The 23,213-nt window shown below is 39.6% G+C and overlaps 1 protein-coding gene across 5 annotated transcripts in view; it reads right to left on the reverse strand.

Moving 5' to 3' along the window:
• Positions 1 to 22,768, reverse strand: part of LOC102777248 (NLR family CARD domain-containing protein 3-like) — a 1,099,208-nt gene extending 1,076,440 nt beyond the window's left edge. For 2 of the 5 annotated variants that reach the window (XM_087837895.1, XM_087837897.1), the window contains exon 1: positions 22,643 to 22,768. In XM_087837895.1, the coding sequence (XP_087694021.1) occupies positions 22,643 to 22,731 (89 nt within the window). In that variant the 5' untranslated portion in view covers positions 22,732 to 22,768. Of the gene's footprint in view, positions 1 to 8,746; positions 8,759 to 9,364; positions 11,163 to 13,099; positions 13,139 to 13,552; positions 13,782 to 22,438; positions 22,559 to 22,642 lie in introns of those variants that run through there. The other 3 variants (XM_087837906.1, XM_087837885.1, XM_087837890.1) reach the window with 3 other exon arrangements.
• Between the last annotated feature and the right edge of the window lie 445 nt (positions 22,769 to 23,213).

The following is a 23,213-nucleotide window of genomic DNA, read 5'->3' on the forward strand; positions in this document are numbered from 1 at the left end:
TCGGGCAATTACTCAACCAAGAAAATTGCCTCGAGTTGGGAACAGGAACTGGGTCTTCAGTTTGTTAAAGGTTACTGGGACAAAGTAATTGACAGAATTCATTCTTCAGCCTCATGTGCAAGACTCTCCCTTATTCAGTTTAAGACGGTATACAGATTACACTTCTCAACATCTAGATTATCTAAAATATACCCCAGCATTCCTGACCTGTGCAACAGATGCAACACCTCCCCCTGTGATTTAAGTCATATGTTTTTTGCCTGCGCGTCACTTCAATTATACTGGACTTTTTACTCTGAAGTGCTCTCTCATGTTTTGAGCGTTACTCTCAAACCATGTCCACTAGTTGCCATTTTTGGTGTTTCTGAGGACGCCACTCTAAACCTTAGTTGTAAGCAACTGGATATTATCGCTTTCACTTCACTGCTGGCACGGCGTCGAATTTTGCTGTCCTGGAAAGCTCCTCACCCTCCAGCCTGATCACGTTGGCTGGAAGATGTTATGTTCTTTTTAAAAATGGAGAAAATAAAATTTAGACTCAGAAGAAATGTTAATAAGTTCTCACAGATGTGGCAGCCTTTTATCATTTACTTTAACTCATTGAAAACACTTACAACAGACTAAACTTTTGTACCACAGGGTTCCCTTTTGTTATGGTTTTGGGAGGGAGTTAATTTTTTTTTAATTATTATTTTGTTTGTTTGTTTGTTTGTTTTTTTGTTGTTTTCTGTGTGTGGGTTGTTGTTTTTTTTGGTTTTTCTTCCTTTTTCCTTTTTTCCTTCTTTCTTTTTTCTGTTTTATTGTTATCATCCTAATCTTAATGGACTAATTTGTTTTGATATATGTCTTTATATCGGTTGGTACTTGCTTTATTGGGCCTGATATGTCAAATTACATGTGCAAAACATTATAAATAAAGAGGGGAAAAAAAATCTGACCTCAGAGTATTTAGTTTACAGTTTAAACTTTGTAGTCCAGCAGACAGAAACTTCACTCCTGAATCCTGCACATTTTTGATACTCAGGTCCAGCTCTGTCAGAGTAGAGGACTGAGAGCTGAGCATTGAGGACACAGCTTCACAGTTTTCCGCTAAAAGTTCACAGACATTGAGTCTGAAAATGAAAACATGAACAAAGACTGATGTTAAAGTATAACCAGGGTGCAATAACTAATCTTATATTTTAAGAATCCTTGTTGTTTTATGCTGAACAGATGTGGTACGAAACAACAGTAAATTGATCAAGTTTACCTTTACTGTTTAAATTGCTGGATTTATTTTCTCAGTTAAAAACAAAACAAAACAAAACAAACAAAAGAAATAAGAATACAAATCGGTCAGACCTCAGAATATTCAGTTTGGCTTGTGGGCTCTCCACTGCAGCAGACAGAAGCTTTACTGCTGAATCATTCAGTCTGTTGGTACTCAGGTCCAGCTCTCTCAGACTACAGGAATGGGAGCTGATGACTGACAGCAAACGTTCACAGCCTCTCTCTGACAGGAGACAGCTGCTCAGCCTGAAAAAAATAACAAGAACAACAAAACAATAATATTTATTATGAAATAAAATCTCTTTATATGTTGAACATAAGTAATCAAATGTGTACAAATGAGTACACTACAATGCACAATTAAATAAAAAAATGTTCAAGAATTTAAGTGTAACAGAAGAAAAATATTTCAAATTAAACACAATTATTCCAATGTATGTAAATGGAAACCAGTGAAGAGCAGGTTAATTTAGTGACAGTAGTTCAGTGTCTGCTGGCACAGGCATGTGAGTACTGCAGTATTACAGTTACTACAGTACTGCTGGTCACTTTATTAATTCTAATATGTGTGATTACTGTAAATGTACTTATAAATAATGTATCACATCCTGGACTTGGTGCAGACTCTCGTTTCATTTTCTGTCTAAAAGCTGCTTTGGCTCATTCCCCTTTAAAGCCCCGCTTTCCCTAAGGGCCAACTTTATTTTGATTGGATGATTTCATAAAGCACGCTGATAAAATCATGATTAGAAATCTTCTCAGATGTATTATTACATTTTAGATCCACAGCAACAAAGTTCACAGCAGGACGTCTCTGTTCAGTAATTATTATGCCCATTACCTGCAAACTGTGAGGTACGCAGGTAATGTCAGGTAAACACTAGCTGTCTGAAACTGTTCCTGTTAAATGTGTGTATAAAGAAAATAAGCTGAAATACAGAGACTGGATGGATCTGTGCTTTGACACCAAACATTTCTTCCTGTTAAAAGGGAGTTTTTCCTTCCCACTGTCGCCAAAGTTCTTGCTCATAGGGGGTCATATGATTGTTGGGTTTTTCTCTTTATCTATTACTGTACGATCTACTGTACAATATAAAGCGCATTGAGGCAACTGTTGTTGTGATTTGGCGCTATATAAATAAAATTGAATTGAATTGAATCAAATCCCATTTCAGGTACCTGGAACCTGAACCTTTTCTGGAAACCTGGGACGCTGGCGGGTTTCTCTTGCTTACCTATCTGCTCATCCTCTTTCTTTCTGCTCGCATGATGATTTCCTGGTTGAGTTTGTAAAGACTTTTGCTCAGGACCTTCTTGCTGTGCGGCAACAGTGCTAACCACCGTCCGCTGTATTTTTTTCAGTCATTAAATCAAACCATGAAAGATCAGCTTGCTTCTCGCGATGAACCTGTATGTTTTTGATTCCACACCAGGGTCTGCCCACTGGTAAGTTCGGGGATAAGGGTGGAGGATACTCACACAAACAAAGAAAACCCAGATTGCAAATCCAAGTCTCTGTGCTAGTTAACCAGGCCTTTCAGGCTCTTGTTCAATCAGAACCTTATGGAGTCTGAGTTAGCGAGACAGTTAAACATCCCACTAAGTCATTAAATAACCGAGTGTCCCCTCACATAACTCACCGCACAGAGCCTGTCACCCCTGGCAATCACAAGAAAACACTTACCTTTTTGCTTTTCATGCACCTCACAAACCACTCATACCCGGGTTTCCTTGGCTAGAATTACATAACCCACACTTAGACTGGTCAGGTCAGAGGGTGGAACCGTCAACCAACACTGAGACTGTTTTAGCTCTCTCCTCTGTGCCCACCAAATGTCATGATCTTCAGGAAGTATTTAGCAAAAGTAAAGCGCTTTCACTGCCACCTCACAGACCACATGACTGTACCATAGAACTACTCTCTGGCTCCACCCGGCCTTCTAGCTGGCTGCATAACCTGTCTAGACCTGAGTGTGCGGCTATGGAAAAGTACATTAAGGAATCCCTCGGCGCAGGCATAATCCAACAATTGTCATCTCAAGTTGGAACTTCTTTTTAGAGGGGGAAAATCATGGCTCTCTCTGGCCATGCATTTACTTCAGGGTCCTCAGTGATATTACCATCAAGAATAAGTACCTATTACCTCATTAGCTCTGCTTTCAGGCCATTTCACAGCGCCACCTCCGCAATGCTTACCACTTTTTCCAGATCAATCAGGCAGACAAGTGGGAGACCGTTTTAAACATGCCATTGGGGGACTACGAGTATTTGGTCATGCCGCCTGGGTTAACTAATGCTCCCGCAATGTTTCAAGATTAGTTAACGACGTCCTCCAGGACTTCCTTGACAGGTTCATATTGGTGTAAATTAAAAGTGTCAAGTTACTGTGTGTAAATAAAGCCTTCACGTCTAGTAATATTCAGTTCCCTCACCTTTGCCTGTATTTTGGGTTCACCATGTTGTTCTGGCCACACCGAGATAACAGATTTATATTTGAAAAAAGAAAAGAGACATTGGGGATAGGGCTGGGCCATATTATACCGTTCAGGATAATACCGGTAGAAAGCTAGGCAACAATAAGAAAATGACATATCGCGATAGAATATGGGTAAAACACAGTGCCGAAAAAGCATGGAGAATGCACGGTAACGGAGAATGTGAATGGGGAAAGTAGATTGTTGAGTGAAAAGGATGAGCCAGAATTGTTTTGTAAAAATGGTGCAGCTTAACTGGTTTGGTGTTTGCCCGTCAGATACACAAAAAAGCACTTTTTTTGTAGATCATGCAAGCGGGCCGTCGTTATTGCCGTATTTGTCAGACTAAGGTGCTTGTAAATCTGGGAGGAATCTGGGTCCTAAACTCCGTCCTTTAAAGTCCCAAAGTCAAACGAACATCACTGAGAGTTTAAAACTGTCTAAATTCTTTCACCTTTAATGAAATGATCAGGATTGCTACTTTACCAGGTGTAACTATTTAGTTTAACGTCCAGGCATCCATGAAAAAAGAATTCATTACATTTAACGGAGTTAGAAGTTAGCAGGAAGTTAGCGGAAGTTAGCTCGCTAGTTTTGCTAGTTACCTAAACATGATGTAGCATGTTCTGACTGAGAGATTTCTGAAAAAATTCAAACGTAAAGCTCTGCTATCACTTCCAACATAAATGGAGACAGGAAAATAAACAGCAGTGACGTTTGTAGGGTTACTGAAGTTGGGCTAGCTGGTATATAATGATGTGCTACGTGATCGCTAGCTACACAGCTGTGTTAGCATAACATAAACAGTGAAGCTGGAGGATGAACGCTAACACTTTTCCACTCGATAAAAGTTAACATGAAGGTTCCTGATGGTTAGAGACAAATGTAATCGCATGGCAGGATGCTGTAAACGGACCAAACTTCAGTCAGGAGAACAACTGAGATAATCCATTCACAATACGAGGTTAGTCATTAATATACTGCAACAACATGGGAATAGAGCCGCTGTGATAGAATACAGCATTAATGAATCAATGGTACAGAAGTGGAGGAAGCAAGAACAATGAATTGAATAAAGTTTGATTTATCTGACTGCTTTGTTTCGCTTAATGTGTCTTATAATCCCGTGCAGCTTATGGTCCAAAAAATACGTATTTGACTTTTTTATTTGGCACACTGCAGTTTAATGTTGCAAAGCACCTCTTTTTAACTTCAGTGGATATTATACATGGTTATGCTCAGGATATGTCAGCCCATTTCAGTGTTGGGAAGGTTACTTTTAAAATGTATTCCATTACAGATTACAGAATACATGCCCCAAAATGTATTCTGTAACGTATTCCGTTACGTTACTCAATGAGAGTAATGTATTCAGAATACTTTGGATTACTTAATATATTATCATGCTGTTTACAACTACGTGAATGTACTATTGCTGTGATTTATTACTGTTACTGACGGTCCGCGGCTCCGAACCGTAGTAAAGGGACCTCTGGCTAATACGGTGGGTTCGTGTCGGGCTCGTAGCCGAAAAATAGCTTTACTTTGTTGTCTGGGTCAACTTTGCTAGCGAGAGACAGAGAGAGGCGTTGAAAGGCTCCTCCAACAGAACTTATTGTTTTTGGAGGAAAACACGAACACAGTGTACAGTCAAGTCTTAATAGCTTACTTACAACTGGGCTCGTCAGGCTCTCTTCTTGGCTGCAGTGGTTATTATTATATTTACATGCTTCCAGCTCCCATTTTTGCTCGATGACAGCTCGTACTTTTCCTTTTTCTCCCTCCCTCGCTCACAGACACATAACGGGTACGGCAGTCCATTCTCCCTGCAGCACGGACTACACTGCCTATGATGCTACATTCTTTAGAGCCTGTAGCATTCTGCCTATTAGCTTAGCACAACAACAACAAAAAGGCCTCTCTCACCCAGGAAACACGCAGAGAGAGCGCGTCACCCTGTAACCATGGCAACCGTAATGCTGCCGCCTGGAACAACAGAACGTAGCTGTCAAACAAAACCCAAACAGTCCTGACCCGCCACAATATGAAACAGGGAAGTACTGCCGTGTAATCCATTTATTTCAACAAAGTAACTGTATTCTAAATACCACCTTTTTAAACGGTAACTGTAACGGAATACAGTTACTCATATTTTGTATTTGAAATACGTAACGGCGGTACATGTATTCCGTTACTCCCCAACACTGGCCCATTTCTACTGGAAATGCCCTTTGGTTAAACTTTCAGCAAGGAATTTGCATTTGCACTGTTAAATGTTTATATAGCTTTAATGACTATAAAAACAGCTACTTGTTTAAGTAAAATGAATGGATCGGGGTTTTTTGCGCTAGTAAAGTTGTGGAGTTGTATTTTGTCTCGCAGAAATTATATCGTCAGTTATATCGTTATCGCAAATTTTAAAATATATATCGTGATATATATTTTTTGGCCATATCGCCCTGCCCTAATTGGGGATTGCAATAAAGGTGAGACACAAACCAGACCTTAAAATAAGAACATCTGAAAAAGATGAAGATGCAGTCTGGTAGCTCAAGTATTTGCTTTAGAAAAAACAGAGCTAAAGTCCTGGTTGTTGGAGACAAGTGAACAACTGTCAAAGGGGCTGAAGCAGGGCTGGACTGGGACAAAAAATCGGACCGGGCATTTTGACTAGAGACTGGCCCACCAGGTATTATAGAAAAAACAAATGCTGTTGTCACAGTGATATACAGTGTCCTGTACTGTTGGTATATATGTATCAATCTAATAAACTACACCATCCTCCCTATTCTGGTATTCTAAACAGTACTTAAACCCAAAGACTGCTTGGTCAAGTTAACCTCCTGAACTATCTACAAAACATGGTGGAAACCTGAAATTAAGACAGAGAAGACTAGAGGTGAGACATGATCATTACTCAATATTAAAAAAAATAAATGACAGATTTATATATATTTTCATAAACTATTCATTTGCCACATCAATAAACAGCATGGCAGAGCAATATATTTTTTCCAACATGGCAACCTTTGAAAAGTGAAAGGAAACAGAAAGACAGGTGAGAAAGAATAAAACTTAATTGACTTTTTGATGGCATTCTACACACAGTACTGGTACAGAATCTAGAAAATGTGGGAAAATACTGACATCATATACAGTACTTATTATTAACCCTTTAAAGCCGGTCGGAGTGGACACGCTCCATTTTGCGTAACTATTTTTAAATCCCGGTAGCACTGCAACCACGTAAGCTAGCGCAATAATTTTTTTTGCATATGAAACCTGAGGAGTTGTGCTTACGTCTTATGCCATCAGCTTGTCCTCGGTCACAGTTTCCTTCCACATATAGCTTTGCAAAAACTGCATAAAAAGCACTTGCAGCAACAAAAACATAATATTCCAGAAACACGCTTTGCCGATCCGATCAGCTGTTCATAACACTTCCTACATTGGAATAGACGTCAGCGCGAACTATCGCATGTCCGCCATGACCTGCCCGAAACCGGAAGTGACGTCATTTTGTGGAAATGTAGTTTTTTACCGTCCGGGCCTCAGTGAGCCTATACTGGTGTTTTTAAAAGTTGTGTTTGACTTTATGACATTCTGTGTCGTTTCTAGGATGCTTAGAACTCATATTGCACTGCTGGAAATAGTTTATTTTGATGCATATGCTGCTTTTTTGCAAATTTGCACTATAATATTTATTTTCGTTTTTCCTGCAGTGTATAAAAATTGGTGTATTTCAAAAATAAAACTATGAAGGCACTCAAAATAAATTTTCTGTGGTGGGAAACTATTTTGTGCAACTTTTTTGTATATACAGTTTTGAGGGATGAGCCTCTTAAATTTCTCTAACTAGAAATATATGTTAAAAAAACAAAAACGATTTTCAATTTTTTTGTAGTTTATTGCACTTTTTTGCAATTTATGTAATCACTATGCACTTAATTCATACATATTATTAAAATCTAGGCTGTAATGGTTGTATTGATGTATAGCAACTTGAAATGCTCCCAAAAATGGCTCCACAGCATGCAAACATATAATATAAGCTCTGGTGGACTTGGTTCTATGGTAGGTCTTAAAGGGTTAAAGGGTTAATTTCTGAAGAAATTAAGATGGGACTGAAAAAAAATGACTATGTGCAATAATGATTTCTATACATTTTACATCAGATGAAAAAGTTTGGTATAAGACTCAGATAATTATTTGTTAAAAGTGAGACATTTTAAATGAGAATAACATAGAAAAGTATTTCTTTGTGCCCCCCTTTCCCTGTTAATGCCCTACCTGGCCCCCTGGCAAAACTTTGCTAGACCCGCCCCTGCACAGTTACCAGCTGCCAGCTACTTAGAAAAGGATCCTGGTGTTATTTGTCTCTCAGAAACAGTTCATAACTTCAACTCATCCATGTCACCTAAAAGGTAAACCTGTTTCTCCATCACCTGTTCAGCTCTGATGATTCAGTAAGGACATCTCCTGGTTTCATCTTCATGTTTCCCTCTCACCACATATCCAAACCATCATGACCAGCAGCTTTACAGCTGTGGCTCCAGCAAACATCAGCTGATACTAGAAATTAATATTAAATTCTAACAATAGCTGATCAAGCTTAAACGTGCTGCCGTTGTTTAACCTCCGCTGGTTTCTTCTTTCTGGCGCAAAGTGAGCGATAAACAAACAAGAGAGAAAAGCCGATCAGCTGATCGTTGATCAGTTTCATGATTGAAATAACAACAGGGGAAAGAGGGAGAGAGAATGAGAGAAGAAGAAACAGCTGCAGCATAAAGACGCAGAATAACTCCAGCTTTGTGTCTTTTTCATTCAAACTGTGTTCCTTTTCAGCTCAACACGAATATGTTCTCTGAATACGAGACGATTCCGTGTTTTGCGGGACGGTTGGAAACTAATTAACCTCAATAAAATAAATTTCACTATCAGTAACATCATAATAACCCGCCCAGCAGTATAGGAACTCCGTCATGCTACTTAGTACGCAGTACAAGTTATTGTAACTGACTGTAAAAAGTCAGCATAACGAAAATAAACTCCACCTAAACTTGGTTTATATCTGACCCAGATAGACTGCAGGTCACCTGAAGTTCACTTCCCCTGACACTCGGACCGACACCGGTGGCCGCCTCGGGTCTCTCCTCCTCCTGCCTCACCTTTCCGTCATCCACCTGCCAGCGTGTTGCACCTGCTGGCCTCCACCACTTGCTAATGTTACTCAATCTGTGAAAGTTCCACAATAGCCACCACCAAAAAGTTGAGTTATTTTTATACATCTGCCAGCATCTGGCCAATACACCACCTTTTAGTGTTTATACCGTTACGAAAAAAAACCCCCATCTGCCCCTAATAATGAAAAAAATCCTCCAGCTATGGGCTGAAGGATCAGAGTTAATGTTCTTATAGACTGGATCTGGATTGTGCTTTGATTAGACAAAAATATTTCAGAAATGATGACATGTCCTGCTGGAGTGAAATATTTAAAGTATCATATTTGACTAAGTGACTATTTTTTATGTTTTATTAAAAGGCAGTGATCTTTGAACTGAGCACCTCTGATTTATTTCCCATGATTTTAAGAATGAAGCGATGAGTTCATGTTTACTCACAGAGCTTTGTTGGAGGCTTTGACCACTGGCAGCAGCCTCAGAAGAGCCTCCTCTGAAGCAGAGTATTTCTGCAGGTCAAACACATCCAGATCTTCTTCTGATGACAGTAAGATGAAGACCAGAGCTGACCACTGAGCAGGAGACAGTTCATCTGTGGAGAGACTTCCTGATCTCAGGGACTGTTGGATCTCCTCCACTAGAGAACGATCATTCAGTTCATTCAGACAGTGGATCAGATTGATGCTTTTCTCCGCAGACAGATTCTCACTGAGCATCTTCTTGATGTACTGGACTGTTTCCTGATTGGTCTGTGAACTACTTGCTGTCTGTGACATCAGGCCTCGTAGGAGACTCTGATTGGTCTTCAGTGAAAGACCCAGGAGGAAGCGGAGGAACAAGTCCAGGTGTCCATTTGGACTCTGTAAGGCCTTGTTCACAGCACTCTGGTAGAAATGTTTCTCTGCAGATTCTTTTGTGTCAGACCTCTTGGAGGTTGTTTGTTGTTCTTCCAGCAGATTGAGTCCAGAGTTGATGAAGCTCAGATGGACATGAAGAGCAGCCAGAAACTCCTGAACACTCAGATGGACAAAGCAGTGGACTGTTTCTTGGAACATTTCAAACTTATCTGCTTTTAAGATCTGTGTGAACACTCCTGAGTACACTGAGGCTGCTTTGATATCGATGCCACACTCTGTCAGGTCTGATTCATAGAAGATCAGGTTTCCTTTCTGCAGCTGATCAAAAGCCAGTTTTCCCAGAGACTCAATCATCTTCCTGTTGTCTGGACTCCAGTGTGGATCTGTCTCAGCTCGTCCATCATACTTGGTGCCCTTTGTTTTTAAGAAAAGCAGCAAAAGGCGTAGGTACAGCTCTGTGAGGCTCTTAGGTAGATCTTGACTCTCTCTGTTCTTCATGGCACACTCCAGAACTGTAGCAGTGATCCAGCAGAAGACTGGGATGTGACACATGATGTGGAGGCTTCGTGATGTCTTGATGTGGGAGATGATGCTGCTGGCCTGCTCCTCATCTCTGAATCTCTTCCTGAAGTACTCCTCCTTCTGTGGGTCAGTGAACCCTCTGACCTCTGTCACCATGCTAACACACTGAGGAGGGATCTGATTGGCTGCTGCAGGTCGTGTGGTTATCCAGAGGCGAGCAGAGGGAAGCAGTTCCCCCCTGATGAGGTTTATCAGCAGCACATCCACTGAGGTGGACTCTCTAGGGTCAGTTAGGATTGTAGTTTTGTGGAAGTCCAGAGGAAGTCGACACTCATCCAGACCATCAAAGATGAACACAACCTGGAAGTCTTCAAAGCTGCAAATTCCTGCTTCTTTGGTTTCAGTAAAGAAGTGATGAACGAGTCCCACCAAGCTGAACTTTTCCTCTTTCAGCACATTCAGCTCTCTGAAAGTGAATGGAAACATGAACTGGATGTCCTGGTTAGCTTTGTCTTCAGCCCAGTCCAGGGTGTATTTCTGTGTTAAGACTGTTTTCCCAATGCCAGCCACTCCCTTTGTCAGCACTGTTCTGATTGGTTCATCTCTTCCAGGTGTGTCTTTAAAGATGTCTTCCTGTCTGATTGTTGTTTCTGGTCTGTGTGGTTTCCTGGATGCTGTTTCAATCTTTCTGATCTCATGTTCATCATTGACCTCTGCAGTCCCTCCCTCTGTGATGTAGAGCTCTGTGTAGATCTGATTCAGAAGGGTTGGGTTTCCTGCTTTAGCGATGCCCTCAAACACACACTGGAACTTCTTCTTCAGCTTAGACTTGAGTTTAAGTTGACACCTCTGAAGAATCTCTGAATAAAAACAGTAGTTGAGATGATTAGTCTACTATGGTCCATACATTGCCAACAACTTATATATACATCTATTTGCATCTTAATAACTTTTGTTTAAATCTCATTAGATGTTTGTGTAGCATATGAGTTATACTTTTGAATTTCACAAAAACATGCTCTGTTTAGTGAAATATTTAATTTTGTGTTTTAATCTCCTGCCTATGTGATCCGAGTTTGTGTGTGTTTGTGTGTTTGTATGCGCTTCGTAGGCGCGTGCATGTTTCCCCGGGTCACAGCTCCTTTCAGCATGGCCGGAGGTAAGTCACTGCCACGTTGCTCTCAGCTAATGAAAGTTTATTAAGACCACAAGCTGCAATTTGAGTATAGCTGAACTGCCGCATTTTGGTCTGTTGTTAACAGACTCGTTCAGCATAAGTTTTGTAGAGGGCAGATTTCACTAATTTAACTTTTTTTTAATGAGTTTTAGCCCAAAGATGCAGCTGTAACGTTAACATACCATTTTTTTTAAACAGCATGCACCGTTTTCTTTTGTCAGGAGACTCACAGGCCTTTATTTCTATGTGTTGCAGGTATGGGGATGTGGTTTTTCATTGATTGCCTTTGTGGTACAGTGTTGTATTGCCTGTTGGATGGTGTTTATTAATATGATAATATTTGAGTTTAACGTTTGAATTATAAGCACCAAAAAGTTGGGTCCTGGTTATTAAGTTGAATTTGTTTGTCTGATTGTTCAATTATTTTCGAATAATTTTGTTTTATTGTTCCTATAAGTTGTTTTTGATGATTTTTCTGATATATTATTTATTTTATGCTTTTTGTTGTTTTTTGAGAGCTTAATTGAACATTTTAAAACAATTCATTGTATTTGATTCATTATATTCTAGTAGAGTAGATAAAGCTGCAGCATTATCACAGCACAGATCCTCCACAGCGTGGCTGGAGGAGAGATTTCATCGCAGACGCACGATATGCACAGATCACATTTATCCATGTAGATAGAATATAATCCACCCACTGTTGTCATCTTCAATGCCCTGTAACAACATGGAGCAGAGCAGCTACCCGAATGCTACTTCAACAGCGGTCGATCATGGAAATATGGTATCTAACCAGATTCTTACTCTGGATGGCATTACCTTGGCCTCCAGTAACACTGTGAGGAACCTTGGAGTCATTTTTGACCAGGATATGTCCTTCAACGCACATATTAAACAAATATGTAAGACTGCGTTCTTCCATTTGTGCAACATCTCTAAAATTAGAAATATCCTGTCTCAGAGTGACGCTGAAAAACTAGTTCATGCATTTATTACTTCCAGGCTGGACGACTGTAATTCATTATTATCAGGAAGTCCTAAAAACTCACTGAAAAGCCTTCAGTTAATACAAAATGCTGCAGCAAGAGTACTGACAGGGACTAGAAAGAGAGAGCAGATTTCTCCTGTATTGGCTTCCTGTTAAATCCAGAATTCAAAATCCTGCTCCTCACATACAAGGTCTTAAATAATCAGGCCCCATCTTATCTTAATGACCTTGTAGTACCATATCACCCTATTAGAACACTTCGCTCTCGCTCTGCAGGCCTACTTGTTGTTCCTAGAGTATTTAAAAGTAGAATGGGAGGCAGAGCCTTCAGTTTTCAGGCCCCTCTTCTGTGGAACCAGCTTCCAGTTTGGATTCAGGAGACAGACACTATCTCTACTTTCAAGATTAGGCTTCAAACTTTCCTTTTTGCTAAAGCATATAGTTAGGGCTGGACCATGTTGCACTGATTTGGAAAGAGTGAAGGTTTAAATGTTTTATGAAGTCATTGTATAACTTTCCTAAAGCATGATTTGTTTGACTATTTCTGATCAGAGCTCTGATTGGTCAGCTCAGAGTTCATGTGTTTCTGCCTCATCCATGTCTCTTCAGACAGACTGATGAATACTTACCTTCTGATTCTGATGGATGTGATGAGGCTGAGGGAGTTCCTGTTGGAGGAAAGTGCACCTTAAATCATGAGCTTTTTAAAAATGAAAATCAAAACCTGTGTAGATTCAAAATAATGTAAATGTAAATTTGTACTCAAATCAAATCACTTTTATTGTCACATCACATGTGCAGGTACACTGGTACAGTACATGCGAGTGAAATTCTTGTGTGCGAGCTTCACAAGCAACAGAGTTGTGCAAAATACAATAACGTAAAACAAGCAAAATATAAGAATGGCTAAATCTGAAAGTAATAAATATATGTACAATATATAAGAGTATATGCATTACTGGATGTGTATACTCAAAGGTTATTTGAGGAGGAAAGAGAAAACTAAGTTCAATATATACAATAAATTATGAGAATGTTGTGTCTTCCTAACACACTGACTGTTTATTTTTTCTCTGACTGACCTTTTTTCATCTTCTTTGAAATCAACCCCGCCACCTCCATCACATGGTCAGTAGTATATGTTTCCACCATGAGATCCACTGTTCTCGTTCTGCTTGCTTTCTCCAGGCGGCTCTTTTTGATGGGTGTGAAATCACCTCCCTTCTGCAGGTGCCAGTGGAAACGGTCAAGCTCCTTTTCTCCCAAATCATCCAGCATGCCCAGCAGCTGCTCCTTAACAGACGCCTCCATCTTTGACCTGTAAGTCATGAGAGAACATGAATCACGGTCTCACCACACTTTATTTTTCACTTATTTAATATATTTCACAGCAGATTACATGTTTATTCTGGATTATTTAGATTTTACTTATGACTGACTTTTCTGGATGGATTATTCTGTGGTGAGAATAACATCACACACTGAATGGTAAAGAATCAATAATGAATAAAATACAGTAGGGGGCAGCCTTGTGGAGAGCTGGTGTTAAGGCTGAGGAAAGATGAAGCCCCCACTGAACACGGTCTGACAGGGAGTCTCTGATCCAGGAACAATTAGAAAACAACCAGAAAACTTAAAATCAGCTGAAGTATATGAAAAATGTAATATGAAGTCAACACTCAAACTAGTTTTTATCAAGATTATACTGGCACCAGTTTGACATGAGGTTTCTAAATCTGCTCTGCAGTCAGGAACATGGTGTCCAGAAGACATTGTCATATAAGAGTTCCAATATAATTATCTGATGATGGGGTAACTCTGGTCCTTGGAGATATTCTCAGGTTGCTGTTGATCCTAATGAGCTGTTTCTCCTCTATTACAGCAGACAAACATCAGCTGTACTTAAAGGCACTAAGTGCTGCACACAGGCTGGAGCTGATGCACTCGCTCTACAGAAGCACAGGAGTTTCAAAGTCCAAACTTCTTTCTGCTGGTTTCAGGTGGAAAGTTCTTACTTTCTCACCCTGACTGAACTATTCATCCTCCTCCATCCAGCAACACCTGAGTGGAAGTTCCCACCTACACTGTGTTTGAAGCAAAGCACAAAGGAGATGCCTGCTGGAGCAGCTGGAGTCCTACAGACACAAACACCTACTAGTGATGTTCGATTCGTGAACGAATTGTTCAATACTCGAGAATCACTTTACTGACTCGTGAATCATGATTCACAAGCCCAACTGACTCACTGACTCATCCCTGTTCCTGTTAGCAAACTAATTCCATTAGTAGAAATATATCTAGCTTATAATTAAAATTTGGGGGGGGGGGGGGGACAACAGCCAGTTTCTTAACAAAAGCATTTCTGCTCTGAACTGGAAGAAAAAACCCTGAGTAGAAGCTCACATCAAGAAAATAGCTCCTCGGTTCACAGTAGCATCGCTCTGCTAACATGCTAACAGCACATTTGAGCTACTCACCCCCTCCCTTCCTGTGCTGAATCATAGAGCGAACCACTCACTCACTCACTCCCTCCCTCCCTCACTCCCTCCCTCCTGGCTCACAGCTTCTTCTTCCTCTTGGTTGGCAACCAATGTTAAGGCGCATTACCGCCCCCTGGCTCACAGCTCAGTGGACATTTAGATGAGAAAATATATATTTGACACATTTAAGGAAAATACTAATAAAATACAAATAAACAAAATAAATGTTTATTAAGCAATTTTGATAGGAAATTGCTTAATTTTAGAAATGTTTTTGCTCTTTTTTGCTCTATAAAATAGTTGATTTTTTAGAATCATTCATCTTAGAAGTGGGATTTACATGAAAAAAGAAACAAATTAAGTTTGAGTGAAAATGTACATTTTTTGCACTCTCTGGTCAACTGACTCAGTGAATCAAATGACTCAAAAAACCCGATTCACTTTGGTGAGTGACTCATTAAAACTCGATTCAATAAAAAGAATCAAATTTACCATCACTACTCCTACATTCTTTACACCCTGACTGCTGTGTTTGTGGAAACACTCCTACACACACCGCTTCACATATGAACATGTGTGTGAAACAGAGCTGACCTGAAATTAAACATGATTGAGAGGAAACACAAATCATTCATGTGCACATCAACTCAAATCCTCCTTTCCATCATGTGTGCTGTCTGTGGTAATAAGAAAAATAAGAAGTGACAGTTTGTCTCTCTAAGTGTGGTAATGTGGACAGAAAACAAAAGGAAGGTGGACGAGGCAACACAAGGTGTCAAAAGATGTATTCTAAGACACTTCTTCAGCTTCGAATCAGCGAGGAGAAACACACAGTTTTTACTTGCAGCAAGGGCAGTCACAGAACACTCGCACAGAAGTGAGGGCTCCGAGACTCGCGCCCTGCCACTGCCCTGGTCTTTATTTATATACATCGGTGGGTGTGTTTGTTCATTAGATTGGGATGTGGTTTCGTATATGTGTGTGTGTGTGGGGGGGGTCAAAGTGTGACCCCATGAAGACTTCCCTAAACCTGCTGGTCTGGAAGTCCAGCAGTTCATCTAAACAAAAGGCACTTAGAGTAAAACAGATAGAGATACGTTTATCCTATCATAAAACAATAAAAGAAGGTATGCCCCTTTCCCACGCTCCCAGGATGTGGGTGTGGGTGTAAAAGCCAGAGCACTCTGAAGAGGAGTGAACGCACCCCCCTCTTCATGCTACACAGACCTCCTAGGATGAGACTTTCTTTCAATATGCCATCAACTATATACTTCTAAACACAAATGATTACAAGCAGTATTCTACCATAAGTAAACTTATATTATTAAAAGATTATAATGACTACTAGGGTACAATTTCCCCTTGACACAAGGATATTGTTTTGATTTTCTGTTGTTGGTTGTTTTTTTCCTAACTGTGAATTTTTGATTTAAAAAGGAGGAGAATTTTAAGAGTTACAGCTCTGTGTTACGTACTCTCTGCCCCAAAAGGGGGAGGTGGCAGAGTTTTATTGGGAGTGGCAAACAGGGACACCATTAGAAATGAGTCTATTAGAGGGACAGCTGAGGTCAAACACACAGACAGTGAGACTGACATATGCTCTTTGAGTTAAGTCTGTGTACAAATAGAAATTGATAACTATTATTTGGTATTATTATATAGGAACATAGCATTTTAGAGTACAAGTAATTATGACTTTTTATACTAATATGATTAAAACCCTTTGAAAATAAATACTACATTCATCTACATTCGTTTTATTAATTTCTAACATGATTCTTCTGTCTCAACATCTCACTTTGCCTTAGACATACCTGATAACTAATATCTAATTATCTGTTAATGTTTTCACTAATTTAATATAATAATTTTATTTGGTCTAATGAAGTCAGCATAAATAAACAATGCAAACACTTGTGTTGTTGTAATTACTTCTTGTTGAAGCAGATTCAATATAACAAACATTTATATTGTTATAACATTTATAACAAAGGATTTTTAAACAGACAGAAGCCAACAGGTTTAATTCAATTCATTACTACATCTATACATCCACCTGCACTGTAATTATAAAGACCTCCAACAGTTGTTGACACTATAACTGCTTATGGTCAAACAGATGTGCAAGTCTGACAGTAGGTGGACCAGCGACCACGCTCAGGCTGCAGTTAGTGAGCAGGAGAGCAGAGGTGATAGTAGGGCTGTGCGATAGGACCAAAATCTCATATCCCGATATAAGACATCTATCATCCCAATAACGATATAAATCACAGAAATTTAACATTTTCTGTCAATTCTGTGAATCTCGGGGAACTCGAATTGTGTGAAGTGTTTCCAGTGGGGAGTCGTGTACCTGGAATTGAGTGTTTTGACCAATGTATGAAACGATACATTTTTTTACATAAGTTCTTTGTATTTTCTTCGTGAGTATTTATTACACGGTGTGCTGCGGGGAAAAGCCTGTTCTAATGTTTGAGTGTAAGGCTTATTTTTTAGCACCTGACGGCTCTTTTTTGCTTCTCACCTATAAACACTCTGCATCCTCTTTCACCGGATTCCGTTTATTTTGAAAAGTCTCAACAGGATCTTGAGCTTTATTGTGAAAGGTTTATGTGCCAAACAAACAAGATGACGGCAGAGCCACGCTACCTAATACTATGTGGTACTATGTAGTATGTTGTCTTTCAAGTGTTATACTGTGCTATACTGCCCTTACACTCGTTGTTACCAACAAAAACGCATAAAAACAGGCGCTTGTCCATCCGTAGTGTGGTTATATTAAATATAAGAGAAAGGGAGAACTTTAATAAATTAATATAGCCTCTACAGTGGCTATAATAATTTACCACAACAGTCACTACAGTGATGAAAAAATATTTGTGGCACATTAGTATATGTGAGGGGGCAAACTCCTCAAGATGGGTGGTGACCATGGTGGCCAATAAAAGTCGGCCACCTTGGATACAACTTTTGTTTTTTCAATAGGAAGAGGGCCATGTGACACATCAACCTCATTGGTAATGTCACAAGAAAAACAATGGTGTGCTTGGTTTCAACGTTTTTTAAAACCCCTAAATTCCTGATCTTCATTCATAGTTGCAGCAGTGTTCATGTGTCATAACAAAGTTTGTTTTAATATAATATTTAATATAATATAAGGTCCAACCTTTGCTGCCCAAAAAAGTGCATATGCCGTTCTGAACGGCAAAGTGATTCTTCAATCACTGGTTATTAAGAAGGGTCCCAAGTCCTTCCAGTCACCAACTGGGATTATGCTGACGCCGCAGGGTCCTTTTACAAGTCTTTGAAAGTTAGGGGGTTCCCACCCCTGAACTTATGCACTTCCTAGAAGTCTAACTTCCGTCCTAACTGACATTAATTTGAAACAAAAATCAAAACAGCAGGTTTTAATCGATGTAGGTCCAACCTTATAACCAATAGGGACTTAAGGCCCTCAAAGAAATAACCAATTACCTATTTTACTGTGTTTTCTTAACACACACATTAACTTCTTTTTCTCTTTCACCATGAAATACCATATTTCCTTTAACTCAGTACTGTCATTCTCAAAATTTAATTATTGTTACCCCAAAGATTTACCTTTATTCTCAGAAATTTAGTTTTACCACTACTGAGCCAATTTAATAGTTAAGATCGTCAACTCAGCGAACAGATAATTTAGAATTCATCCAATATGCAAAATTTGCTTTTTTGAACAGGCTTGTGCTTACCTTTAAATCTTTTTAGACCGGTCTTCTGTTCGCCTCATTTTAGATCCAAACTTGAGCCACATTTGTTCTCTCTTTTGCAAAGGAAATACCAAATATTAAACCCGATTCTTTGATCCCCATGAGAGAACAGAGAAAACCCGACTCAGGACTGGTCAAAACATTTATGATTCTTTATTCAATCATCTTCCGGAAGAGAGAGCCCTGCACAGCCCAAAGCCAGTTGCAGAATCTCTAACATTAGAAGCTAAAAATGTGTCTCATATTGGTGTTATTTTGGTACTTTACACGTCACACATAGTTTTGATAAAAACAACTCCTTGTATGTTACTAGTTCCTCTTTTTTTGTGTCTGGTTTCCTGTATTTATTAATATGTTTGTACAGCTCTACACTAACTTCCTGTTTTTCAGTCTGGCTGAGCACTTAGTTTATGAGTCAAAAATAAAATCACAACAGAAGTGATCCAGGACGCTAGGGGCAGTGTTGAGCTTTTGTTACCTAGTAACTACACAAGCCAGGAAGTACCAATGACCGGATTTGGGCTGTATCCTAATTCAGGGTCTGCAGCCTTAAAGGCCGCATTTTAAGGCCGATTACGTCACAGCGACGTGACGAAGGCTGTCCCAATTCAAAGGCTGCTCGAAATGCGGCCCTCAAATGCGTCCTTTAGTTCCCTGAATTTTAAGGATGGGTCGGTGTAGCCTTCATGGCCAAACATATCCCAGACTTCATAGCGTGGCGGTGGTTTGGATAATTTTGCCGCAGACGGCAGATGCGGAGCGGCCAAAGAGTAAACTTTGAAAAGTAAGTACTGAATATTTTGTCACTTATTTATGCGCAAATGTTTAATAATGAAGAACATTAAAACATTACTGTTGGCCACATGTCGGGAAAGTTATGTGACATCAGCGATGTTTGTACTAACTTGGTTTTAAAGCCTTTACTTCAAAATATACGTCGTTCAATAGTTGACTTTAATCTTACAGAGAATGTGATGATTTGATGGATAATTAAAGTCAGTCATATATCCACAAACACAACAAGCTGAAAGTCAGTGATGCTGCTCGGTTTGCAGTCCTGAATATCACGGCACAAGCAGGATTCACAGCACTGTTAATGTTAGCTCTGTTATATTGCTGCCTCTGTTCGGTGGTGTCGAGCCAAACGGACTTTAACGTGTGTTTGAACGAGCTGACGGTTCACTCGTTAAGCTGAAAGAAAGATGCTTTAATCACAGCAGTCACACATGTGTCCACTGTACCATCTGGGAACTCTTCTTGTTCAGCACTCGTAATAACACAAACACTAAATCCTCCTGTTTGTAGCAGTGTTGTTGGGCTTCATATCTGTACTGAACAGTCATATAAGATTAGCTAGTAAATAACAAATAGTTGTTCATGAGACTAAAGTCAGTGTAAATATGAGATGGACAATATTATAGTTATTATACTAATCATTATAAGTTATTACAGCAGTGAGTTTGAACTCTCAAATCAAATCACTTCTATTGTCACATCACATGTGAGTGAACTCTGTGTCAAATACTGAGCTTCAGTAAAGATACAAGTTGCAGCTGTTTATATGTTATTATATTCATATATTTTCTGTTTTCTATGAACTTTCTTTCATCAGTGATGGAAGTGATGATGTTGCAGAAGCTCAGAGGAAACTTTGAGACTTCAAACTGATAAATTCACTCACTGGAAGGTAAAACTGTGATGAACCATCAACTAATGCTCTCAGGAGGCCAAAGGTCCCTGAATGTAACTGTGCAGTAGATTCATCGAGTGTTTGAAACCTGACGACTTCCATATGTTTTCATTCTAACACAAGAAGTCCTTTTCTCATTGGTTTGATTTTAGTTTTGAGTTTTCTGAGTCTCGTATTTGGAGTCGAGTATAATCAATGATCTGACAGAAGAACATTAAAAAGGATTTACCAGTGCTGTCAAAATTAACATGTAGGGTTAGGGTTAGGGGGTTCATCTGTTATCATGATTAACATGATAAAAACCTTTAACACGACACATCTGGAGTGCAGAACGACTCAAAATCCCTGAAATGTTTCTATCAACGAACTTCGGGCAGTTTGTCCGAGTAGAGTTACCTTTGCACACGTGCAGATGTGCAGCACATCTGTTAGTGACGGCAGCTGAACCAATCAGCTCAATATGGAAGATGATAAACACACACTGACCTCTCGATGGAAAGTTTGAGTATTAAAAAAATAACAAGACGGACCAGCCGACCAACATGAAGTATTCTGCACATTGTGACAGAAGGAATTTTCTTTTCACCGAAGCACTTCCAGCTTAAAATATCACAATAATGCAAAGCACTGATGACACAACTGCCAAGTGGACAAACTGCAGACCTGTTAATATTGTTAATAACATAGTTTTGGTTCCTCGTGTCAAAGACTTGAAGAAGAGTGACAGAGTGTGTTAGACTGCTGCATGATCAGTGCCACCTCCACAGACTTGTGAAGAAAGTGATTGTTTTACAGATGGGCTCAGATTCAGGATCAGCTGAGGAGTTTGTGGCTGACAGAATCATGCACGTACAGAGCAGAGCCCATCATTAGCATGCAGGACTGTCCCTGGGGGGGTCGGCTCATTCAGGAGGTTAATCAATGTTTACAGAGTCGTTCAATAAACATGTTAAGTGTGTAAATTTGCCCTTTTCTCTCGAGTCTGTTTGCTCATGAAATGAAATTTGATTAGTTTACATTAAAAATGATATTTAATCGTGATTAATCCAAATTAATCCACAGTAACCCTGTGATGAATCTGATTAAACATTTTCATTAACAGCAGTTTATTATATATTATCATATGTTAGTGCACACTTACTTTTAGTATATATGTTTGTTACAAAGTTGTATTTACAGGAGAGAAGCTAAGTTAAAGACTGAAGAAAACTATTCAAAGTCTCTTTGAATTGAAGCATTTAACATTGTTTGTGTTTATTCTGCATTTACTTCATTATATGGTGTAAACGTCTGTTACAGGCTTAAATATAAAGTTGAAAAATGTAACTGCAGCTATTGATCAAGTAATTGTGATTAATCACGATTAATGACAGAAAATTGTGTGATTAATTAGTCATTTTTTAATCTACTGACAGCACTAGTGTTTACTCTTGTGCCTCCAACTGTTTTATGCCCTTTCAACACCTTCGTGGTCAAAAGTGTACACGCACAAAATCTACAATAAAATCCTCATGCAACAATAGGACAGACACACAATCCATTTATCTCTGTGTCTCAAACACACACACGTGTATTCAAAGCCTCGATTTGTTCATATTTCATTTGTTGTGTTTTTATCTTCAGCGTTTTCAGTGTTAGTGCATTTACACCAAAAATGTTTCCATTGATGAATCAGATTGATTTGAATGTGTTTCATCCATACAAATCACTCCCTGGTGGTCACATGACTCTATAACATAACATGAGTCATGTGACAAGAGTTTCATGCTGTGGCCTAAAATGTCAAAATGGTTGAATGTGGTGGAGTAAAAATGTGAGATATCAACTACTTTTCTTCAATATGAAATGTTTGCAGGGCCTGACAGGAAGTGGACGGACGCTCTGATCACTTCCTGTTTGCTGAAGTGGGTTTTTGAGTTGTTTAAAAACCAAAGGCTTGTTTTAAAAGACAGTTTAAATGGGACTGAGGGAATAACGTGTTTGTACTGCAGTTTATATCTAACAGCATCGAGCATTTTAATCAAAGAGTTCATGTTACTAACAGCTCACCTCTCTGCAGCAGACACAGGCTGGACTTTAAAATCAAGGGGGTGATGTTTAGACCAGTCACTCTTTAAGGACACACAGCTGGCTTCAGGTTCATGTTTACGTTTAGTTCCTCGTTTCTTCCTGTGAATAATGATGGAGCAGTGATGTGAGTGCTGAGCTGTGACATGGAGAAGAGTCATGGACAGTTAGAGATGGTCATCTCACCTCTGAGCTTTGGTCTGGCTCTCATGTTCCCCACACAGAGTGCTTTTAGAGGGAGGGACTCCGTCCTCTCTGTCCTCACACTGATCCATGCTGCTCAATTCACATCAGCTCACACACACTTTCTACCTTCACCTGCAGAGGAAACACAAATCATTCATGTGCACATCAACTGAAATCCTCCTTTCCATCATGTGTGCTGTCCAAATATCAGCTGCTTCTTTCCTGCTTCATCTCAGTGTCAGCTGAATGCAGTCAGACAGCAGTGTGAGGCAGAGGAAGCTGCCATCAGCTGCTCTACTATCAGTCCACTAGATGGAGCCTGAAGCACACACGATGCATTCACTGACACACACTGATTCACTGTGACAGGAAGCTTCAGTCAGTTCAACACGTGTGAACAACATTTTAAACATTTCAGCTGATCCATGATTCAAAGAGGATCAGCAGAGTTAAAGCTTCACACTAATTCTTCCTGCTGAGTTTGCAGAGAACTGCACACACACTGATTCACTGCTAATGAGAAGCTTCTTCCATCCAGTAATTCATCATCCATCAGCTCTGCTGCTGCTCT

This window comes from Neolamprologus brichardi, chromosome 3 (assembly GCF_056152115.1).
Source record: "Neolamprologus brichardi isolate AB-2024 chromosome 3, ASM5615211v1, whole genome shotgun sequence".
NCBI classification, from domain to species: Eukaryota; Metazoa; Chordata; class Actinopteri; order Cichliformes; family Cichlidae; genus Neolamprologus; species Neolamprologus brichardi.